This window comes from Solea solea, chromosome 8 (assembly GCF_958295425.1).
Source record: "Solea solea chromosome 8, fSolSol10.1, whole genome shotgun sequence".
In the NCBI taxonomy this organism is placed as follows: domain Eukaryota; kingdom Metazoa; phylum Chordata; class Actinopteri; order Pleuronectiformes; family Soleidae; genus Solea; species Solea solea.
The window spans coordinates 6,584,801-6,599,212 of NC_081141.1; the positions used below are offsets into that span (position 1 = coordinate 6,584,801).

General features: G+C 42.7%; 1 protein-coding gene across 2 annotated transcripts in view; it reads left to right on the forward strand.

Annotated features, from left to right (window-relative positions):
* cux2b (cut-like homeobox 2b) overlaps positions 1 to 14,412 on the forward strand; it is a 101,411-nt gene that overhangs the window by 42,617 nt on the left and 44,382 nt on the right. For both annotated transcript variants that reach the window (XM_058635773.1, XM_058635775.1), the window contains exon 3: positions 1,061 to 1,108. In XM_058635773.1, the coding sequence (XP_058491756.1) occupies positions 1,061 to 1,108 (48 nt within the window). The remainder of the gene's footprint in view (positions 1 to 1,060; positions 1,109 to 14,412) is intronic.

The following is a 14,412-nucleotide window of genomic DNA, read 5'->3' on the forward strand; positions in this document are numbered from 1 at the left end:
TGTATATCAATGTATGTATATATATATATATATATATATATATATATATATATATATATATATATATATATATATATATATATATATATATATATATATATATATGATGATTACACACACATATACTGTATGTTTGTGTAATCATTCGTTTGTCCTTCAACTCTCTCAGCAATGTTTACACCAAATTTAACCGACAAGTTCTTTTACTGGCCAAGTCATTAAAACTGCTGCTGACATCATAAACCTCACACTGATGAATGAATGAATGAATAAGTCGCGTTTGCAGGAGTTATTTAACGTACTCTTCCATTTTCAAAACCATATTGAGGAGGTTTTATCTCATATTTGCCATCTGTGCATCGCTGCTAGCTTTCACTTTTCACCTGCCCCGTGTTTCAAATGTGCCCAGACCTCATTCCACTTGACTCTTGTGAGGCGAAAAAGGCTCTTAAGGAATTGAAGTGAATGCATAAAAGCAAACTCCATGAACGATAGCAATATGAGTTTGTCCTTCCTTTTTTCTTTTTCATTTTTTTTTTACATCCTCCTCTTTGAAACGATCATTTAGTGGCATATTTTTATATTTTATAAATGAGCCCAGTGGCTGTTTGCTGTGGCGACGCTGGCTGCCTCTCAGCCTGCGTATGCAGTGTCGTGCTGTAATCTTGTCAGTATAATACAGGCGTTTAAGACAGGATCAGCCTGTCACCAGTGGCAGCACAATCCCTTTACCTGAGGCTGTGGGAGCTCGCACAAGTCTGAAGCACTGAGCTCTAACACAAGCCACTGGAAAGCCCCGCTTTTCAAACATGCCCACTCAAACACTTTAGGTTTTACCACTAATACCCACACCCCATAATAACATACCTAACACTCGCATTCATGCAGCGTAAGAGGAGCCACGGAGAGAATCCATTAACATTAAAGATTTTCAGTCCACTTTCTTCTGGTGCTGTTTGTGCCTCACCTGGGGCTCAGTGTGCTTCATGAACACGTGAACATCTGCACAAATGAAAAACGCTGAGACGGAGTTTGCCTTTTTTTTTTTGTCTCTTAATAGGAAGTCCGGGAAATGGTGGCACCTGTTCTCAAGAGTTTCCAAGCTCAGGTGAGTCGCACGTCTTTTGGTTTTCCCAGCTTTATGAAGGCTTCTACACAGCTGGCAGAATAAAACATACACAGTCTGGGAATTGCTAAGTAGGCTACTGACATCATCCACGCTGGAAACCAAACTAAAAACGTTCTATTCACGCAAACATACACTTCCAGATGACTTTCACTTGCAATTTCAAGTCATTTGAAGTACATTTTTTGATTGTACAAATAATAATAATAATCTGTACAATTAAAGTGTACATGACTTTATTTTTCCTGTTGCCTCAACAATGCAGGATAACAGTTTTTCAGGTTTCTTAGACCTCACCAGAATAAAGAAACTGTTGACTTAGTCAAGACAATAGATAAACGAAAGCTTAATAGCTTGTGTTTTATGTGGTTTTAAAGATAAGAAATGATTTCATGACGGAAGTAGCAGTTAGCCACCAGGGGGCGACTCAGGAGGTCGCAAAAATATCTCATTTTGAATGGAAGTCTGTGGAAAAATGAGCTTCTATCTCTCCCTTGATTTATAATGTCACTTAACATTTTCCTGAGGAGTTAATGGTGGTTTACAATTACAATTATTTTCTCATTGAGTAAAATAGACGTTAAAGCACAGCACATATGAGTGGACACTACTGTGGGTGAAAGTCTAAAGGCTTCACAACTGGACATCATCCATTTTCGTGTGTAAGACTGGGACGGGATACATTCCTGTTACAGATCACTGTGCTCCTGCAAAGAAGGATCTGATAGATAGGGCGGAGGAATCCCTGGCATAGTTTCCATGTTCCTGCTCATCTGCTGCTTATTGACTGATGCCTTTTCTGTCAAAGTGAAGTAGCATCTATCTGCCATTAGATGATCAGATATCTGGCTTCTCATATTTTCTTGGCTGAGACAAGCCCTCATTTCCTGTTGTGATGGTGCATTCACTATGCCCCCTCCTGACGTCGCCATATTGAAAAAGTCATCTGATACCTACCAAGACTCTGCTCCAGCCATTAAACCAAGGTCATAAATCACATTTGTGTGCTGCGTTATGGTCCGCAAAGCAGAGGCTTATGGAAATGATACCACAAATATGTTTCCAGTCTCACTCTCTGCCCGGCGCTAACCTGAAAGCCCCCCCCCCCCCCCCCCCCCCATCATCGGTAAACATGAGAACACTCAGCATGGATTGTTCAGTTCTCTTGGAAGTGATTATTGGCAGCTTCTTTTTAATGCTTTGTAATTGACTATGTCCAAGCAGCAGCAGCAGCAGCAGCAGCTATCACTGCACTCTGCAATGCACTGTGGTTGATTTGTGTGCTAATTCAATTACCCTGACTGTAAAGTCGCCCCAAATATCAGAGCCACCCTTCCATATCTTTATTGTGCAAACAGGAACCCAAAGGATTCATTTAAGCATCATTGATGTCTGACAACTGGGAGTCTGGAGATGCTTCATAGTAGATAAAATAGATGGCTGATAATGAGCGATGATTTTTTTTATTTTTTTTGCTCTTGTTAGCTGTGGGTCTCTGTGGGTTCCTCTCCACAGACGGATGAGCTGCACGTTGATAAGTGAGCAGCCGTGCAGTTTTTTTTTATTATTGCTGGTGAAGAGCAGCAGCGAACAACTCGGCACACCATAATAATATGATCCTCTGGTGTTTTCTGATACACTCTGACCTTATTGGTAATGTCAAACAGCTTGCGGAGGCTCGTGAACTTTACCCAGCGGTAGTCGGCGCGACCTCGGTGTAAGCTGTGGGACCTGGACCTGCTGCCGCTGCGGGGGGAGTGTGTGTGTGCAGAGGGTGGAGCTGGATGGGCTTGTTTGTCAGTGTGGTTTGGGGTAAACTAAAGCGCCCCTGCAGCTGCACTGTACAGGTGGCGAACGGTAGAATAGTGAAGATATGTGAGAAATAAGTGGGTCCTCGCCGTCGACGCCCCCCCTCCTCGTGGATCGCAGGCCCACAGGAGCGCCTTGTTGTATTTGGACCCTCATCATTCCACTTCTAAAGCACAAGTCGGCTCCTTTGAAGTGTTTGCGACATGACAGGTTCTCTTTCTTTTCTTTTTCATTTCAATGTTCCCCACCCACTTTCTCTCTCTTCTCCCGTCCAATCTCGCCTTCTAATTATCGCTAACCAGGCGACTGATTAGAAACACGTTGGCGACCTAGTTTTTCTGCGGAGCTGGAGGAGGAGAAAGGGTTAATCCCAGAGCTGGTGGCTGTCATTGGTCGCTTCCCTCCTTCTTCTCCTCTTTTTCGTTCTGCTCTCCTCTTTCCTTCCCTGGAAGTTTGCTAATGAGGTCCCGTCAGAGCTGAGGAGAGGTGTTAATTTGGCCTTGTGAAGTAGGAAGGAGATTAAGGACAGTGAGGAGCTGAGTTTACGGCTTAAAATACACCGCTGTCCTTATTAATCCACAGGGCCCTGGGAGACTGGCGTTTTTGGTTTTATAATGAACACTGTCTTATAATGAAGGTAATTTTAATAAAAATTTACGGCAAAGAAGAAGAGATGGTACGCGTCTCGGCGGTTCTCAGGCACACCTTTGGGGCTGAGGGATATGACAGTTATTTCTCAAATAACTGATCGCTGGAGAGACGGTTCCACTGGGCCACACTGTTCACACACAACTTTCACACAAACCCTCGCTGCCATCTGAACACACCGATCACATTCTTCACCAAGTCTCACCAAGACTATGAAGGCTTCTCAATGCAATTTACACCTCCCTCTCACTTTAGAGTGTAAACTCCCCTCAGGATAAACCTTTGTGAGGTGGGAAAAAAAAGAACAGTGACGGATTTCTTGTATGTTTGTAGCCTTTTTTTCCCCCTTTCCTTTCTTTTTTTTTTTTTGTCTCCCAGCTTCTACAAGTCTGGAAAATCAGACCAAAATTAACCAGTCATTCTATTTTTCTCCCCTCCGTCTGATGTCGTTTTGTGCTCTCAGGAAAAAGAAAACAGCAGTATGGCTCCCTAATTACTGAAACTTGCTTTACAATGATAATCCGCGGAGTAATTTAGCGTGCACAATGCGCAGATGGAGATTCTGATAAATAGTTTGTAACGTGTAATTAGCAGCTCTGCCGGTTACATACCATTAACCCCTCAAGCTCAGGAATCATTATTGGCCCTCATTATCAAGCAGCAAGGTACGATTGAGCTGACTAGACATCAAAAACATCAAACAGCTATTAAAGCGCTGCAAACTGGGGGCCGGTGGACACCTGTTTAAGAGTCTAACTGTGCCATTGCTTCCCCTGAGGTTGGGAAGTGATGATGTGTGGGGGAGGACTGTAATTTTTATGTATGTTGTTTGTTGTTGCCTGTTTTTGACTATGCAGCTTTTCTAATGCCATTAAAAGAGAGCAAGAGATCTCAAAATGGCTGCTCCGTCGCACCTACGATCGAGGAGAGGAGAGTCCAAAGCAAACTCGCTGGGGTTAGCGCTCGAGCTGCTCGCGTAGCACGCTTTTCTCGATCCGTCTTCGTCGGACAGATCAAGAAAACAAGGGATTATGTGCAACAGAGGCCGTAGCATCAGATTGCCATATGCATTTTCCCGTCATTTATCATTTATCTGTTCGGTCCAGAGCCGTGGAGTAGTTCGAGTCTCGTCTCAGACCTCGCCCCCCAGGTTTCGCCCGCAATGCAGCAAGGTAGACAAACACCGTCTTTGATCATCCATCGAGAGTGGACCAGGTCTTCCTCCTTTTGATTAATTCCTGAAGGAAATGATAATTTCTCTTGAATGTATGAATATGTTATGAATAGTGGGGACGAATCAAAGAGTAAAAGGATGATAATTAATTACAGCGCTATGATAAAAGGCTGTGGGTGTTATGACGCAAGCTTCCTCCGTGTCATTATGAGCGGCTCCGTAATTACCTTTCTGCACGAGCCAGCGCTCCTGGCGATGCTGGCGGTGAGACTGCCGCTCACTGAGTGAGTCTAACGGCCATAAAGCTTTTCCCTGCCTAATTGTCTGAGGGGGCTCTATGGCGCTTTCATAGATGAGGGACTGCGCCGTTAGGAAAAATGCTCGGCGACACTACAGCTTTTCCAGCTCAATGAAGACGTATCTTCATCACGGGCTAAGCCTTGCAGTGATTAGGGGACAGATTGCTCGAGTGGATGGCTAACTTGGGAAGGTGCGGGTCGGGAGGAAAGTGAGGAGCGGTTTCATACAAAGCTGCCTCTTGACCACATACGCTTATAAAATCAAGCGAGTAAACAATTGTGTGTATTTTTAGCACATCATTGGCCCATATTTTCATGGCGCTCGTCCAGAGCCCTGCCTTACACTTCTTATTATTCACACTCTGCTTAATGTAAAGGGCATTTATTGCCTCTTTCACACTTTCGCACAAAATAATGACTATACCAGGGAATTTTTTTAAACCATGCGGTTGAAGCTGCTAAAAAAAAAAAGGTGATTAACACCATTGTCTGTGGTCTTTTTCTCACCTGTGCGTGAATTGTGACATCACATCTCTACAGCTGTCAGGGATGATGTTATGGCGGTTAGCATTTAGCATCTTTAAATTGATCTTTTTAGGTTCCATGGTTCTCAAACTGTGGTACGAGCTTCCTGCGGTGGTACTCGGAGGAAATACCGTTCCACTGTATGTACCAGGGTATTTAGGTATTTTCTCTCGCTCCGTCTTAATCTAGTTTCTCTATACCAGTGTGTGAAGTATATGTGAGGAAGAGGAGGAGGATGAGGGAATAAATCTGCCTCCTGTGAAACGTCTGTAGCTGGTTTTACTTTTTTTACTGGTGTTTTCTCAGGTGAGTTAAAAACCACTGGTTTAGATGATATGATCGCTGACATAAATAATATTGAGCATTTTTCCAACTTTTCCAGTGTTTCACACTGGAGGCACCGCTGCCGCATTCTGTTAGTTTTTAATTTGGGCGCCCGTGTTAACAGTGTGGAGTGTTCACACTGCATGTGTCTACTTTCCAGTTCGGCATCTCGCCTATTCTTTCCGTGCGACACACGTGGTTGATAATGATATTGACATTCTACCAGCATGATTATATAAATCTGACACCTCTCGCTGTAGTTTTAGTGTCTCGGCTCAATCTGAATACATCCGTCCGTCCGTTGTCTACCAGTTTACTCACAGGGTGAAAGGTGGGCTCCATCAGCACAGAGACCAACAACAAATTCACTCTCACACCTACGGTCAATTTAGAGTGTCCAATTTGCCTAATCCCCAAATCCGTATTTGGACTATGGAAGGAAACCGGAGAATTTGGAGATAACCCACACACACGCGGGGTGAACATGCGGACTCTATGCAGTTCTGACCTGTTGTGAACCCAGTTCCCCGTCGCAGCAACTTTCTCTTTAAAATGGTTTACTATAAAATCATAATCATTGTTGTGCAAGTGAAACTCATCCGGCGTGAAAAGCTGGACCCAGCACAGCAGCGATGCACCCGGGCGTAAGGATCGCTCCGAGAGGACGAGTGCGGGTTAGCGCTGTGCTGGAAATTGGTGCTTTGCTGGCATTAGTAGTCATTTGACCTGAGAGTGAATGCTGATTTAACACATTCTCACTGGTGAAAATCCCGTTTAAACTTGGGGTTAAGAGGGTTTTTAGACCAGTGGGAATGGACTATACCCCTCAGGCTAAGACTATGCTGCTCCTTCATACTGGGCTGACGAGGTGTCTCTAATGTGGGTCTCCTGCTCAGCTGTGTTGGGTTCATTGAGCAGCAGTAGTGGGCCGGGGCCCAGGATCTCCAGGCCATTACCTATTCACAGCACGTCCAGGCTTCCAGCCTATTGTGGGGATCATAATGGGCTCTGGGGCCATGTAAACCAGCCGCTCTCTGCTTCTGCTCCTGCTTTTATCACTTGTGTCCTCTTCATCCTAAGGAGAGGGAAAGACAGTGGGAGGGAGAAAGGTAAGGAGAGGAGAGGAGAGGAGAGGAGAGGGCGGGGTGTGGGCTGTAATTGGAAGTTAGATAATTCCTTCGTTGAATCGTTGACGTCCTCTGCGTCTCCTGAGGGTGAATGCTTGTTCACCACATCACTGCAGAAAAGGTGCTCTGACCCGCTCTTAATGCACTTCGCTCACTGTTTCAGGCTTTATTACCTTTTAAGTTTGCTTGTATTGATTATGACCTGTCAAAGACAAACACGCTTATATGTGGATATTGGATCCAATATTATGCGACTGTCCATGTTATCCTTTCATAGTCATGCCACAGCTCATGTATTGATAAATGAAGGAATGGCATAGTCGAGGCCTTTCTCTTGTCTCTTGGTTTTTGATGGTTTTTTTTTTGGTTTTAACTTGATTTCCTGTCACACCACAAAACTATTCAGCCATTACAATGACCTGTTTTATATTCAGTTAATTAACTGTAGTAGTAATGTTTACTCTCAAGAAGTTTAAAGTGTGACAATTGCACACAGTAAGGGCTGGAAATCCCAGTCACATTTAAAGTAACTCTGTGTGTTATATGTTGAAGTGTGTTGACACTATGGCTGTGTATCTCCTGAATTAATTAGACTTTAGTGAAGTAGCCATTCAATGTGCCTGGTTTTTGAGGGGGTGGATTTCTTCATTTCTCCCGCTATCTCTTGCATTTCTTCTCCAAACGACATCACAGTCAGCTCTGCACACACTGGCGGCCTCTGTTGGTCATATTGGCAAGTGTGGAAACACAGACAGACACACAGAGCCACTAAAAATCTACTAGTGTAGCTTTGACTATGGGACTGGTTGAAAAGTAAATGACACACATGTCATATCTGACACTTGAAATATATTCAAGGAATAAATTCTAGAAAGACTAAACAAATGGAAAATAAAAAAAAGTATGCTTTGATTTTTTTCAAAACAGAAGTTATTTCAACATAACTTCTTTTGAAGTTATTTGTCAGCAACAATTTTGACGAGAACACTAAATCAATTTCAATTTCAAATCTGATTCAATCATGCTATACACAATTTACAATACATGTATTATTGGTAGCCTCAGTCTTTCAATCTGCAATAAAACATTTTAAAACAAAACTGCAAAAAATTGAAGTTCTTCCTTTAGCTTAATGAGGAATTTCAATACTTTTCCTTATTTACAAGTTGGTTCTGCATTGGACAGTTCTGTCATGTTAATCACAGACAGACTTTCTTTGCATGTGTACATAAATTCCAATGCACAAGGTCCCAATTATATGATTTGTTTTTATTTGATTGGTTTTAATCTTCCAATTGAATCTTTCTAACCAGTATTGCTTACTGTGTATAAAATTTGGATCTCTCTCTAACCTGATATATCATTATAAACTGTAGTAGTTCCATATGACCACACAGTGCAACTCAACCATACTGTTAAAACCTGCAAAAATAGACCTGTTATCCAGCCTACAACCACGTCAGACTGTTTGAAGTAATCACCAAATTGTCAGGGCACTCAGTGACATACTTTGAAATTCAACATTTTCAAAGTAATTGAAGGATATAACAAGACATTTTCCCTTTTAAGATGTTACCATAGATGCAGGATCAGACTGAGCGATATTATAATATTATATTACTATGAACTAGACTTGATTAAACTAGCAGAAAGTTCTCTGCTGATTGGCAGAATTCACCAAATATAGTTATTTGCCCGGTAAAGGGTTAACTTCTCACAGACTTCACTTAGACAGATTGTGACGTATCGCCATATGATTGTCTTGTAATATATTGATTGTCTTTGTATCGTGATATTATTGGTATTGCGTAACGTATCGTGAAGTACTCTGTTAATTTAGAAACAGATGGAAGGATTTTATGAGTCGGATCTTTTAAATGATGATTGATACAAATTGGTAAAATCAAATGATTTTTCCCCACTGCAGGACTAAGAAAGGACAAATCTTATATCAACTTAATTTAATATGTAAAAGGGAGAATGTATCATTTATTTTACAATAGCCACATCTTTATTTTAAAGCTTTATGTGGAAATGTGAAGAAAAATGAGCAACAAAACAACAATAACATAGAAGGTTTTTGTGCAGTGTTGGAAAACACAAAGGTGAAGACAAATGTGTAACAAGAAGGAGTTTCTCAGGAGCTCAGACAGTAAGTTTGAAAATGAAATATGATCAGGTCAGTAAATGACTACATAAACAAAGCCGGTAGTTGAGTGGTGGTGGAGCGTCATATTTCAGCTCCAGTCTCTGGGCCTCGTGAAGAAGAAGACTGACTGTCGTGATGCTGCGGAGAAGCCTGAACCTTTCCATCAGCTTCCCAGTGTCAGTCGGATTCCTCTTGTGCTGTGATCTGATGGCATGTTTGTTTTCCTGTCCTGACTGATGCCCTGTCGGAGTGTCCCGGTTGGGTGTATTCATCATTATGGATGCGTGTTTAGAGCTGGGGATGAACACCAGGTGAAGAGGAGTGTGTGTGTGTGTGTGTGTTATAAATAGGCACTTGGCTCTCTAGCCATGTGGAATTGATGAGTTTCAGCACATTCTGCTTTGCAGTGCCAGGTTTAATTTCTACCGTCCTGACAGCACAAACCTCAGAGCCCGGAGACGTCACGCCTGGCTGCCGCTGCTGTGCAAATGTTAGCCATGTTTGAGGATGGACGCACGCACAGCGCCGGGCGCACTGCTCCTATTGGACATCTGACTGGGTGTACATCCGCTCCTCTAAACCCCTGTCACCTTTGGAGACAGGCAATCACATTCCCCGCCTGACCCCCGCGCCAAACAGACACTCACCAGCAGCACACAGTAACTAATCTAATAGGCAGTTCCTGAGACCTTGCTCGGTGTAACATGGTCAACTGCTTGTTATGAGACAGGTGAGAGCCTCCCTCGCCTTGTCTGCTCTCTGTAGGCTCCTCAAGTGAGAGAACAACAACACTAGCATCAGCATCAGCATCAGCAGCAGCAGCAGCAGCAGCAGCAGTGCTGTCTCTGAGATTCCCCGACTCCTGGCTCACTCTCAGCTGCTGGCAAGAGCACAGTCAAATTAGCCAATAAAAATGTGTGAAATCGGTGGCTCGGCGCCGGCAAGGACATGCCAGGAGAAATAAACATCAGCACAACCAGGAAAAGCTCATGTGAGGAGGAACTGCTGGAACGGCAGAGCCGCTCCGCCAATTCCACAGCGCAGAATCAGAGCCGCGCCGGCACAGTCGGAGAGGAAAAGTTGTTTCTCCACTCCAGCGAACAGCGAGACGTTGCCTCAGATCAGGCCGGTGGCAGCACGAGTCAGAAAGAACATGAGCTTTTGTCAGAGGCTACACAGAGTGTATCCCTGTGCTGAAGTGAGTTAATTCCATCTGTGTGTCAGTGGTGTTTCCTCTTTGCCGAAGCCTGGGAACACATGATGCTCAGCTGTGAAGTTCAATTTCAGCAAAAAATCTAAACAAACTAATTAAATATCATAACTTTCTGAAGAAGGCTCTTGTAAAGGTACCTGAAATTTTAATTTAGACTTCAAAAGAGCAAAGACTTTAAAGCAAATCTATTGTTTTTCATTTAGACTTGCAATTTTCTTTTCTCTGCAGTGCTGCAGCACGTAGTTATGATTGATCTGGTAATTAAAATATGCAGAGAGGGAAAAAAAATATTAACAGCTCCTTTTTTTTTTTTCCACTTTTCTTTTTGTTTTAGAAAACAGTCGACACGTTTTCCGTCTCTTTCCAGCACAGATAATTAAATTTTGCACATTGATGTTCTTTACACAGTATTCATCGGCCTCATTATTTTTCCATTTTCATCTTTCTGGAGAAAGATCGATAGATTGATAAAATGACGGAGTCCGTCTTAAATAATGCAAGCGCAGAAAAGTTACACTTACTTTGCTGCTGGCTAAGTGTTTGAACTTTTATTCTTCTTTCAAATAGTATTTAATATCCCATGAAGGTAGAGCTCACATTATTACATGCTTGTGTAAATCATTTATTTCCATTTTTGCTGTCCGTTTGCACAAAAAAAAAAGAGGAGAAAAAGCTGAAGCTCTTCTTTTCTATGGTATATGAGATGATGCTTGTCACGGCTAATATCCTAAATGATAAAGAAACTGGCAATTCAAAGAAAGACGGCGTAAAGTAGGCCAATTAGTACCTAGGGAACATTTTGCTAGAAGAGATAGCAGCTCCAAATGTCACATACACGAACATAAGGACTGATTGTTTATAATATGACCTGACAGTTTGGGTCTCTTTAATACGGGATTAACTACAATACTAATTAAAACAAGTATCTGCAAGTAAAAGCACCTCTCTTACCGCAGTGGGGAGCAACTCTTCTGATGTACGGCAACATTAAAGTGTTGCTTCCTCATCACAAATCAAAAAATTTGTTTTTTTGCACTTTTCAGAGACGCTTTTCGGTTCTCGCTTCACACTCAAAATTCAACAACGCTGCCCTTAAAAAAAGGCGATCCAAGCCCACAGATCCGTGCGTCCTTTGCCTTTGTCACGCACACAGATATACTGTATGTTTTAAAGTCCCACTGTGGGGATCTCTGTTTCATCTGAGACATGAAGTGGCCGCGGTGGCCCGAGGAGAGTGTTAAACACATCCTCAATTAAAGCAAAGTAACTTTGCATCTTGTCATGATTTCTCCTGCACTCCCTGTAATTGGGTCTCAGTGGATTTCCTGCTGAAGCTGGAGCTCTTCTCCAGGAGTGGGGCTAAAGGGGACGGCAGACGACGGGGAAAAAGCCACTGGCGTTGGATGCTTGTCACTGGTGTGAAGAAGCCGCAAGAGTTGGCTGTAGCCAAACAGAGAGGACACGTGGAGCCAGGGAGTCCTCAAACACAAGCACCCTTACTCAGGAAACCTGGGTATCACGAGGAAATATGGAGGTTTACTGTTTGAAAGGAATTCATGTTTTGCAGCACTGATAGATTTGACTCAACTGATGCTTTAAAAGCTTTCAATGAGGAGCACACGGAGCTAATCAAAGGCAGAAGTGACATGAACTGAGCTTCTGCAGTTCTGAAACTTGCTTTATTGGTTCTTTAAGTCTCATACCTACAGGGAGGATATACTTCAGTCCTACTAAGCGTATAGTAATCGGACTATGTTAATGTTAATCTTAGTTTGACTAAGACTAGCTCGGTTTTAGTCGAACTAACGTGTTTACATGACATTAAGAAAACCGAATTATTATTGTCTTAGTCCGACTAAAATCAGACTTTTAACATTCATGTAAACCCACATCAGACGTCCCTCACTCCTCCCCTGAGCCTGCACAGCTTTCTGAAAGGACGACTCTGGGTCCGTATTCCAAGTAGATATATCATCTAAGATAATATAATTGTGAACCTAACTTTCTGATGGAGTTTTTAAAGGAAATCGACTGATTATTGTTATCGTCAAAATCCCCAAAAATAGAGATATCACACACCCCTGATTCCAAGCGCGAGCTGTCGTCTCACTTTAGCTTTTTATCTTACACCTTTCCTCAGTCAGCGGTGACGCAACACTGGATGTGCGACGCAGTGTCTTTCATCATGTATTTATTACCTTTTACTTTTAATCACCTGATGTGGATCACTCGGGTCCATACTGGAGTGATCCACATCACATACTGGAGCTCACAGCACAGTCTGCACATTTGATCCGGAAATAAATCTGCTCACTTTAACTCGCTTGTGTTCTCCATTTTCACAGCAAACCACTATATTATTTATCTGACGGGCCCAGAGGGCGTTCACAATTAATCTGCAGTCAAGCTACGCTCACAGTGCCCTCTGCTGGTCCACGGGGCGATTACTCTGGAGGGTCCAATGCGCTTCTAGGCTGAATATTTTGGAACTTGAATCACCTGTCGCCGAACATATATGTGAAATAATACTCTAACTTGTTTTTGTACTTTTTATCATGCAGGTAAAGGTAAATAGAAGCACTAAGTTACACCAATTACGTGAAATAAAGTAGATAGATAGATAGATAGATAGATAGATAGATAGATAGATAGATAGATAGATAGATGGATAGATAGATGGATAGATGGAATGAATGCAGGCAATCTAATAATAACTGGAAGAGCAATATTTCATGGTTTTCTTCAAAATGGCAAACTGAAGGCCTCCTTGGGGTGTGTGTGTGTGTGTGTGTCTTCTTCTGGCAAGACATGTGAAGGACAGCCGAAGGTGCGTTGAGATCCAGTGATGGGCTTGTTTTATTACATCTCATATTGAGACCAATCTCCGTCCATTCACCTGAAGGACAGCCAGCTATTCCCTAACTAAATTAGCCACACGCTTTGGTGTGAGGGATGGGCCTTCATACACACACACACACACACACACACACACACACACAAGGCAGGTACAAGCAGTCACACAATGCCCCCCCCCTCCCGTCCCCCCCGTCTCATGCTAAACCTCACATGCATAATCTCATGTCCTGTCCGTCATGTTTCCTTTTTTCCCACACACACACACACACACACTCTAACATTACATCCTCTATGCTCTGCCTTCAGCAGCTGCTCCCCTGTTGGAGCAGTGGATGTAGGGTAATTGCAGTCATTGTTTGTGCCCCTGTCATCCAGACCCCCCCCATCCTTGTGGGACCTTGTGACACAGATCTCTGCACTGTCGCGTACCTGGCAATCACAAGTAAAAGTGCTTTGTGCACCTCGACAGAGCGTCTCCTCGTAATGCGGCGAATGCATGGAGTTTTAGCTTTAAACGCACCGTGACTGGGAGGGCGAAAGTTTCTTCATGTTCTTTCTCCCCTAATGAAAAGTCTTTTGTACAGTCTGTTTTTTTTTTTGTTCACTCAAGGCGGATGTTCTAATGAGGCAGAGCCTGAAATAGCGGTGGGGCTAGCACTGCAGAACGATGACATCCCATGTGAGAACTTGCCTAAATCACAGCGGCTGCAGCTGTGCGTCAGGTTTCTTTATTTATAACCCGTACGGAATTGTCCTACACTCGGAGCATATGGAGGGTTATGTAATGCTCAGCATCCAATAGATAACCACTAAAGTCAGATCCTATATATATATATATATATATATATGTATATATATATATATATATATATATAAAGCTTGCTGAAGAGTTGTTTCTGAGGCTGCATTAAATTGATTTAGTGCCCTTGAATGTATACTTTACAATGATGTAACAAAAATAATGGGAAATTGTGAAGCAATTTCTCTCAAGGGTTGGTTTCACCCAAATGAGAGTGGAAGTATTTAGATACTTAGTTTTATTTGTCCTGGTCTTGGAGTATGAATATGTATCTGACGCTCCTGCCTCCACACCTGACCCGTGGGTGTGAGTGGAATTTAGATGATGGTCCCTAAAGCCTTGTAAGTGCTGTTTTTTTAAGGG